Raw genomic sequence first — 10,042 nt, forward strand, 5'->3', positions numbered from 1 at the left:
CCAGCTGGTGACACTGCCCCGGAGGATACCGCCCCCGCGCTCCCCGACTCCGGACCGCCCCGTCTTGTCACCTGTCTCGAGGACACCGGGACACGGGGACACTGGGGCATGGGGACACGGGGGCATGGGGACACGGGGATACTGGGACATCGGGACACCAGACGCGGGGACATGGGAACACCGGGACACGGGGGACCGGGGCTGGCCCCGGAGCGGCCCTGCCCCCGGAGCGGCCCCGCCCCGCGGCGGCCGGGGACCCTCGGGAGGGAGGACGGGGACGGGGACAGGGACAGGGACAGGGACAGGGACCCCTCCATGTCACACGTACCCCTCCGCACCTAGACATGGTGTCACACACAGCCACCTCGGCCACGTGGCAAACCCACCCGTGCAATGCTGCCTCATGCTGTTAATTAACCACTTTGCCAATTAGCGGTGACAGCTAATTACCGCACTTCAATCAGCCCAGAGCCGAGCCCCCTCATGCCCCCCGGTACCCACGGCCACCGTGGTGGGGAGCGGGCACCCCGCTGCACGGAGCCCACGCAGCACAAGCACCCTGCCAGCACCCCAGGGACAGGGGACACGGGTGGGTGCGCGCTGGTGACAGGGATGGGCAGCACATGGGGTGCTGTGGGGCAAGCCCACGTCTCGCTTGCTCCTTGCTGGTTGTTGCATGCCGCCCGTGCTCAGTGGGTGCTTGGGTGGGTGCTGAGCATGGTCAGGGGTCCCCACCCCAGCAGGAGCAATGCCCCAGCCTGTCTCAGTGTGCCACCACGCAGCCCTACACGTGCTCCGGACATGGCCAGCTTTGCTGGGAGAGGCTGCAGCAGGGACCCCCACCCCAGGCTTCTTGATCGCCACCCCCCGCACCCCCCCACCCCCCAGCTTTGTTGGCTATAAATGCGCTGAACAACCTAATTAAACTGGCAACTAATTGCAGGGCCGTGCATGGCAGGACCGTGGCAGTTGTCACCGGGTGTCACTCGCTTGGTGGACGCATGGTGATGCACCAGCATGGGGGAGGCGGGGACAGACCCGAGCTCCCCAGGCTGTGCTGGGGTGCCCCTGCACCCCAAAATCCACAGGACAAGGGAAGCTGGTGGGTGCATGGGGAACACGGGGCCGGTGCTGGCAGTAAATGAGCTGTCATTAACGAGACGTGTTAATTACCTGCCTGCACTTGGCCTGAGATGAGCTGCCACGAAGTTGCAAGTTTGAATGAATTTTTTTCTATTCTAGTTCAATTCCAGTTTAATCCCCTCTCCACTCGCTCCCTGGGCTCCGGTCTGGGGCCGGGATGGTGGCACTGCAAGACAGGGACCAGACCCTCTGCGGGACATTGTCCCCTGGGCATGGTGGTACTGGGATGGGCAGGTACTGGGACGGGTTTGTGCTGGGACGGGACTGTACTGGGATGAGACTGTACTGGGCTGGTGCTGTACCGGGACGGGACTGTACTGGGATGAGACTGTACTGGGCTGGTGCTGTACTGGGGCGGGACTGTACTGGGATGGGAATGTATTGGAATGGCGCTGTGCTGGGACGGGGCCGTGCTGGGATGGAGCCGTGCCGTGCCGGGGCCAGGGCGGTACTGGGACGGGTCCTCACTGGGACGGGGCCGTGCTGGGATGGCGCCGTGTCGTGCCGGGGCATGGGCTGAGCTGGCTGGGGCTGTGCCGGGGGGTCCGTACCGGACGGGCTGTACCGGCGGGCCGAGGCCTGTACCGGCAGGTGGTGCCGTTTCTCTCTCCCGTCCCGGCGCTCAGGCTGCCGGAGACCGGCCCTCTGCACCGCCCAGCACCGCCCAGTGTAGCCCAGTACCGCTCAGTACAGCCCAGCACCACCCAGTGCGTCCTAGTCCCGAAGAGCACAGTCCCAAGCCAGCGCCAGGGTCCCCAGAACCAGCACCCCCCACCCCTCCGAGTTCCCAGTTCACTCTGGCGCCTACTGGGCTGCAACTGGGGGCTCTTTTGTTCCTGTGCCAGAGCCACGGGGACAGCACGGCAGCTGTCTGTCCCCTCCACCCCTGCTGCCAGCGGAGCGCGGGGGTCCCCGGTGCTTCGGGGCAGGGGCTGAGTCACTCCTGCCCCGATGCCATGGAGGATGTCGGGCTGGGGATGGGGGGGTGACAGGAGGAGCCCCAAGAGCCCCCCGGGGATGGGGACACAGGCAGTGACGGCACAGGGATCACCAGAGGGAACGATCCCTGTGCCATGAGGGGACTGGGATCCCCTGGCTGGGGACATGTGGTCCCCTGCCATGGAGGGCTCTGGTGTCCCCAAGGACACCATGGGATGCTCCCTTCTTACCTGGGAGCTCGGGGTGGGGAGGTACCCAAGGGGCGGGTCCTGGTCCCTTGGCCATGCCATGATAGGGGGGGTCCCAGCACCTTCTGTTTGAGGGGCACCCCCCCCACCCCACCCCCGTGTGACAGGAAGGGGTCATGAACACTGCCACCTCCTGTGACACCCATAGTGTCACCCGTAGTGGCCGCAGCCCCACTCATGACCAGAGTGTTAATTAGCAGCAGAGGCGATGAGCCCAGTCTCATGTCTGGCTCCAATGATGGTTTCAAGGACAAGCGCCAGAGAGGAAACAGGGAAGAGCCAGGAAAAGTCATTGGACAGGCGGCTGTGCCGGGCTACCGGGGGCTGCTGCCTGCCAGCACCCAGGGGTCCCCACTGAGCCCTGCCTGCCCGCCGGGGACCAGGCAGGAGTCTCCCCATGGGGACAAGGATACTGAGCGGGGTCCCTTTGTGGTTCTGGGGCCACCCAGGGATGGAAGCTCAGGGTGACCCCAGGGTCACCACCTCCACAGGGTACCCTCCAGGTACCTCCTAAAGACCCCATGTGGTGTTCCAGAGACCTCCCCACCCCGAGACACCTTCCAGGGACATCCAAGTGCCTTCCATAGACCTCCAGGGACACCAATGGGATGACCTCAGAGACCCTCAAGGACCCCCAATAGACCCTTAGGACTCCAGTTACACCTCAGAGACCTCCAAGGACCCTCAAAGACCCTCAGAACCCTTCCTAGGTATAGCCAGAGACCTCTAGTGACCACCAAAGATCCCCAAGACCCCCCAGAGATAGCCACAGAACTCCAGGGACCCTCAAAGACCTTGCTGGGGCAGGTAGAGCTAGTCAGGCTGGGGACAGGACACAGGACAGGGATGTTCCATCCCTGCAGCTGCAGAAGGGACAGCTTATGGGGACAGAGGACATTCTGGGGGGGTCCTAGCCCAGGGTGGCCCAGATCAGGATGGAGGAGCTGGGTTGGGCTGAGAGCAGTGGGGGACAGTCAGGGCTGGGACTGGGCTGTCCCCAGGGACTCCAGCCCAGGGGTGGGCTGCAAAATGCAGTGATACAGCTGGGGGGGGAGCAGCCACCCATGTCCCAGCAACCCCTCCCCTCCCGCTCCACAGCCATGTCAGCAGCACCCCCACCAGCTCTTCCTTTAATTATGATCATTTGCTGGTGTTAATTATTGAAACTTGCCACACAGTGCACTCCACTGTAATTGTGTTCAAATTAAATTAGTGCAGCCCTATAATTAGCTCCCCAGAAGCAAGGTGGCCAGCGGGGATGGGGTCTCTGCCAGCAGGTCTCACCAACACCCCCCCCGCTTCCTCCATCACAGTCATCAATCAACAGTGCCGTGGTGCCAGGGACAGTGGCACCGCCATGCAGCTGCCCATGGGGTGGCACTCACAGGTGTCCCCATGGACACATGGCAGTGAGAAGACCAGGGACCAAGCTCAGCATCACCCGGGGATTGGGATGCCTGTGGGCTTGGGATGGAGAGGGCACAGGCACAGCACCCATCATGGGAGCCAGTGGCACCCCACCATGCACCAGGGTGCAGGTGGCAGTGGGAAGCCCATGCGACTTTTTGGTGGGGCTGCTGCCTGCCCCTGCCCAGCTCAGGTCTGGGGGCTGTGGTGCAGGGTTGAATTGCGGTGAGAGCTGAAGTCAGACCTGGGGTCAAACATTGACACCTGGAGTTGAAATTCAGGGTTGGGGTCCAGGATTGGGACTTGGGGTTCAGGTTCAGGGCCAGGAACCACACTAGGGACTGGGAGTTAGGGGGTCATGGTTGGAAACCAGGGGTTGAAGTGCATGGTTGGGACCCAGGGTTGGGACTTGGGGCTGGTGTTCAGGTTGGGACCCAGGGTTGAGTTCCTGATTTGGGAGCTGGGGTTGGGGCTCCATGGCTGGGACCCAAGGTTGAGGTCCATGGTTGGGACCCAGTGTTAATGACCATGTTTGGGAGCCAGAGTGGAAGTCTATGATTGAGACCCAGGGCTGGGGTCCAAACTTGGGACTCAGGGTTGAGGTTCAGGTTTGGGATCTGCAGTTGGGGTCAATGGTTGGGACCTGGGGTTGAGGTCCACGTCTAGGGGCTGTGGACAGAACCCACTGTTGAGGTCCAGGTCTGGAGTACATGGTTAGAGACCCGAGGTTAGAGTCCAAGGTTAATGACCACGTTTGGGACCCAGGGTGGAGGTCCACAATTGCATCCCAGGATTGGGGTCCAGGTTTGGGTCCCAGGGTTGAGGTCCACGGGTGGGACCTGCAGTTGGGACCCCGGGCTGAGGTCTAGGATTGGGGTCCCAGGCTGGGACCTGGAGCTGCAGGAGAGGCTTGGACCAGACTCCACAAGGTTGCCACTGTCCTAGGGGCAGCCCCCACATCTCCCTCCACCCACCTTCCATCCAGGCACCTCATCCATGCCCCTGGCTGGTGCTCAGAGCTCACTGGGGCAGGATGAGATGGGGGTTGGGGCCTCTGGGCTGCAGCGCCCCATGGGTGGGGGACCCTCCCCAAGACCCCACAGCAGGGAGGGCATGCCCATGCCTGAGGCATCTCTCCCTTCCCAGGCAGACGAGGTGACACCCTTGGGGGTGGGAGGGGGTGACACCAGCACAGAGGGACCCCCCCGGCAGGGAGAGGCCACGGCTTGACGCTTGACTACTTTTATTTGGCCTCTGAAGCTTTAAATACAGGCCGGGGGGGCGCTGGCTGCGGGCAGGACAGAGGGGGGGCAAATTCAGCTGTCAGTCAGACCAAGGCAGGGGGTTGGGGGGCTGGGGCCACCCCCCACCCCAGCATCCCCAGGGTATGGAGCTGCGGCCTTCCCCTCAGCTGCCCCGGCCCCCAGGGGACAGGGTGAGATGGGATGGGACAAGGGCGAGACAGGACGTTAGTGTGGTGGCGGCGGTGGGGACGTGGGCCCCGAAGCATCCCTCAGCGGCTGTAGCCAAACTCGTCTGCGTCGTCCGCGCGGAAATCCCCGTAGCGCCAGAGGTTCAGCTGCAAGACAGGGTGCAGGATGGGGCCACATCCAGCATCAGCCTGGAGATGGGGGGGGCTGCATCCAGCATCATCCCCAGAGATGGGGGGGGCTGCATCCAGCATCACCCCAGAGACAGGAGGTACCACATCCAGCATCACCATGGAAATGGGGGGCTGCATCCAGCATCACCCCAGAGACAGGGGGTACCACATCCAGCATCACCATGGAAATGGGGGGCTGCATCCAGCATCACCCCAGAGACAGGGCGTACCACATCCAGCATCACCCCAGAAATGGGGGGGGGGGCACCGCATCCAGCATCACCCCAGAGATGGGGCGACTGCATCCAGCATTGTCCCTGAAGATGGGGGGTACCACATCCAGCACCCCCCAGCCAAGGGGTCTGCAGCAGACCCTCCAGAGGACAGAGGGGCCAGCTCCCACCTGCCCCCCCTCACTTACCCGGGCACTCTTGGCTGTCTCCTGGGCATTCAGGTATTCGGTGATCTGTGGGGACAGAGGCCAGTGGGATGAACCTGTGCCCTCTCCTCTGCCTTCCTGGGGGGGTTTGGGGGTGGTGCAGTGCTGTGCACCCCTGGCAGGGTCTGCCTGGCCATGCTGGGGACACACACCCCACTCTATCCCTCTGTGGCACACATTACCCTGCACCCAGGGTTGGCGGAGAAGGATCCCCATGGAGGGCAGGGAGGTGAGACCCCCAGCCAGCACGGTTCCAAGAAGGCGGCCAGGCACTGGGGTGGATGTGACCAGTGCTTGGTGTCTCCCTTCCCCTCCCCGTCCCCAAGCCCCCAGACAGCCACCAACCACCACCAGGCCAGGACTGATACAGTATCAGGTATGCGAGGGATCAATTACCGTGCAGCTGCCCGTGTGGTAGAGCCCACCCTGCTGAGAGCAGAGTAGGGACCCCTCATCACCCCAGCAGGATAGAGGGATGGATGGGTGGATGGATGGAGAAACGGATGGATGTGTGTGTGTGTGTGTGTGTATGGATGGGTGGATGGATGGATGGACAGACAGGTGGATGTATGGATGGATCAATGCATCCATTGATCCATCCATGCATCCAGATGGATGGATGGATGGATGGACAGATGGACAGACAGATGGATGGACACACCCCCACCCCAGCACCTACCACTTTCTGGAACTGCTTCTCCTTGCGCACCTCCACCATGACCAGCCCCTCCTTGACCAGTCCCAGCCCCACATCGCTCTTGGAGTCAGCGAACTGGAGGGTGACGTGAGGACAACCTGGTCCCAGGTGCTCCACGTTGAGCAGGCACTGGGTGTTCTGGATGTCCCGCACCACGCTGTCCACTGCGTCTGCCCGTGCGTCATCCTGCAGCACCACATGGTGTCAGATCCCACAGTCCCATCAGAGACCCAGAGCCACCCCCTCCCTTCCCTGGGCACCCCCATACTTACATCCTGGGGCACCTGGATGAAGGCGAACTTGTATTCAGTGGCTTGTGCCGGCAGGACGCGGGTGCTGAAGGCTGGAGGCAGAGTGGCCAGGCGCGTGGCAGGCAGTGTCTCCTTCTGTAGGGGCAGAGAGGGTGCCAGGGTTAGAAGGGCACCCAAGGGTGCTGGGCACCCCAGCACCCAGCCACAGGGATGGATGGATGGACGGACGGACAAATGGATGGATGGATGGATTGATGGACAGATGGATGGATGGATTGATGGACAGACGGACGGATGGATGGATGGATGGATGGACATATGACTCTTCACCCCAGGACCCCCTGTCCCAAAGGCAAGATCCTGCCCCTGCCTGATGCTCGGCAGCTGGGGGACACAGCCACTGCACCCCTGCACAGCTGGAGCTGGGGGGCTTCAGTTGGCACCCCAGGGTGCCCCCCACCCATGCCCCCTGCCCCAGCATGGTGAGCACTCACGTTGCCATAGTCAATGTAGAAGATATGGACTTTGGCGGCTGACTCCACCTTCTCCACCCGGGCCCGGTACCTGGAGGGTGGGATTGGGTGTGTGTGTCACCCCAAAAACACACCTCAGCATGGGGCAACGCTGCCCCACAGCCCCACGCCAGGGGGAGCAGGACCTTCTCCTCACCATTCTCCATCGACAAACTTGGCAATGCAGAAGTCTCCACGGCGCGGGGCATAGGAGCCCTCCACGGGTGGGTGGCTGCCCACCTCGGCACGCATGTTCTCCATCAGCTTCTCCAGCTGGGCACCTGCAGAGGAGCAGGATCCAGCACCCGCCTCCAGCCACCCTCATCATTTGCCCCTCATTTAGCCCAGGACATGACTCTTTGGGGGGGCTTCACCTGGCACCCTGATGCTTGGGTATGGCAGGGGGGTCCCCTGGGAGCTGTGTGCCCTCTGGGTGGGGACACACATAGGGACTGCGGGGACCCCAGCCCTGTCCCCGTACCTGTCTCCACGTCCTGCACGTAGAAGTGGAGATCGTCCGTGATCTCCGTCACGAAGACAGGCTTGTAGTTGGTTGCGCGCTCCTTCTCCTCCAGCACCGGCACCACCTCCTCCACTGGGGTCTCCTCATAGTGGGACCATACCTGGGATTGGCAGGGGGACATGACACACACTGGCTGGGGGACCCCATGGCCATGCTCAATGCCACCAGCAAGGGGATAGTGGCTGTGCTAGCACCCAGCAGCTGGAGCATCCCTGGTCCCCAGCACCCTGGATCCCATCCGCCTTGGGGTGGGGACCTCCCTCTGGGCGGGAACATCTCTTGGCCTGGGGACATCCCTTGAGGTGGGGGCATGGGGACATCCCTTGTGGTGGGAACATTATTCGGGGACAGTCCTGCCCCATGCTCACCTTTTCCTTCTTCTGCCTGGCAGCCTCCTCGGCAGCCAACAGCGCCTTGTAGTAGGGGCTGCGCTCAGCAGTGAAGTGGACCTTGGAGAGGGCATGCTCCACCAGAGCCACTGACAGGTTGAGGCCCTCGATGTGTAGCCATCCGATGAAGTTCCCCGCCTTGTCCATGCTCTCCACCTCCACCTCCACCTGTGGGTGCCCGGTGGGGAGGGTTGTTAGCCCTTTGCACACTCAGCGGTAGGCAGGATCCATCCACATACTCGTCCCCACCTCACACCTGCCCTCCCAGCCACTGCCTTCATCCCCACACGTTTGGCTTCATCTTGGCTGCTTAAAACTTCATCGAGCAATAAAATAAATGTCTGGATATGACGGAGTTTGACTGGCCAGGTGGACGTGCGTCAGGCATGTGTCCAGCTGAAGGCCATCCCAGCGCGGGGTCTGGCAGGCAGGGTCCCCTCTGCTATCCCCCCTGGCACCCAGCTCTGCTCCCTGGCACCCAGTTCTGATCCGTGGCACCCAGCTCTGCTCCCTGGCACCCAGCTCTGCTCCACAAACACCCAGCTCTGGTCCATGGCACTCAGCTCTGCTCCCAGCAATACCCAGGGAAGGGAATCAGCAAGAGATAAGGGAAGGAGGGTGCAAGGGATGAGGGCAGGAGCATGCTATCCTCTGCATCTCCAGCTCCCTGCCTGCACCCAGGAGCAACTGGGGAGCACAGGTAGAGCCTGGAGTCATGCAGAGCCAGACAGGGGACTGAAACAGGGCTGCTGGGGCAGGCTGCGCCCCCAGCCCCTTGTCCCCCAACCACTGCTTGTGCAGGCAGACATGCCTGTGCCATGGCTCTGCCTGCATCCCGTCCTATGGTGTCTGCTTGCCAAGGAGACCTGGAGCTCACATGGCACCTAGAGTAAACCGGAGAGCAAACGAGTGTGCAAACCAGAGAGCTTACTGGGGTGTGCAAATGAGTGATAGCAAACCAGGGAAAGCAAACGAATTCGCAAGCTGAAGTGTGTAAACCAGAGGGAGCAAAGTGGAGTGTGCCAGCCTGTCAGAGCAAAGTGGAGTGTGCAAACCAGCCAGAGCAAACTGAAATGGCCACCTTGCACACCCCAGTGCAGGTTGCACACCCTCATGCACCCTGCACACCCCCATGTACCACTTACACTCTGAACATCCCTGTGCACCTTGCACATCCCTGTGTGCATCCTGTGTACCACCCTGCACACCCCCATGCACCCCATGTCTCCTGTACACCCCGCACACCCACGTCTGCATCGCCCCACACACTGCCACAGTGCCCACGACCTCCGGGGTCCCTCTTCTGCCTTCTCCTTACCTTGGGGACAGTGTCTGTCCCCAAATTCAGTGACACTGCCCAGGACCTCTGCAGACTATTCTGCTCTGAGCTGGGGACCGGCGAGGACCCCCAGAGACCCCCACATCTCCCTTTCCAGCAGTTCTGCAGGGGCTGAACCAGGGCCAGCTCCAGACCACCGTGGCAGCATGGCAGGCGTCCTCACCACCCCGTGACAAACCTACCAGGTCCCCTTTCCCAGTGGCACCCGTTACTGCCTCAGCAGCTCTGCCGGGACCGGTAATCTCCGTTAATCCTGTAATGGGAGTTAAAGCCTCAAAACAACGAAATTTGTAAAATAATGCTCCCTGCAAAACACATGGCATCAGCTGGCATCTCACATGGCACAGGGTGTGCAGGTATGGGGGAGCTGTGCAGGAACGGGGGGAGACACGGACACTGCTGGGAGATGTGTCCCCCATTGCCATTCCCGGGCAGCGATCTCAACCATCTGGCACCAAACCCAGGTGCCAGCAGCCAGCACAGCCAAGTCTGGCTCTGGAGACATGTGTCAGCCCTCCTGGGGACAAGCTTGGTGTCCCCCAGAGCTCCCTC

General features: G+C 62.1%; 1 protein-coding gene across 1 annotated transcript in view; it reads right to left on the reverse strand.

Moving 5' to 3' along the window:
- Positions 1 to 4,963: 4,963 nt before the first annotated feature.
- The window catches only part of SND1 (staphylococcal nuclease and tudor domain containing 1), a 128,811-nt gene continuing 123,732 nt past the window's right edge, over positions 4,964 to 10,042 (reverse strand). The window contains exons 17-24 of the mRNA XM_080392791.1: positions 8,131 to 8,319; positions 7,721 to 7,862; positions 7,397 to 7,520; positions 7,222 to 7,291; positions 6,749 to 6,862; positions 6,459 to 6,662; positions 5,762 to 5,806; positions 4,964 to 5,316 (exon numbers count right to left, since the gene is read on the reverse strand). Of these exons, the coding sequence (XP_080248917.1) occupies positions 5,251 to 5,316; positions 5,762 to 5,806; positions 6,459 to 6,662; positions 6,749 to 6,862; positions 7,222 to 7,291; positions 7,397 to 7,520; positions 7,721 to 7,862; positions 8,131 to 8,319 (954 nt within the window). The 3' untranslated portion in view covers positions 4,964 to 5,250. The remainder of the gene's footprint in view (positions 5,317 to 5,761; positions 5,807 to 6,458; positions 6,663 to 6,748; positions 6,863 to 7,221; positions 7,292 to 7,396; positions 7,521 to 7,720; positions 7,863 to 8,130; positions 8,320 to 10,042) is intronic.

The sequence above is a fragment of the Falco punctatus genome (genome assembly GCF_963210335.1).
Source record: "Falco punctatus genome assembly, chromosome: 6".
Classification (NCBI taxonomy): domain Eukaryota; kingdom Metazoa; phylum Chordata; class Aves; order Falconiformes; family Falconidae; genus Falco; species Falco punctatus.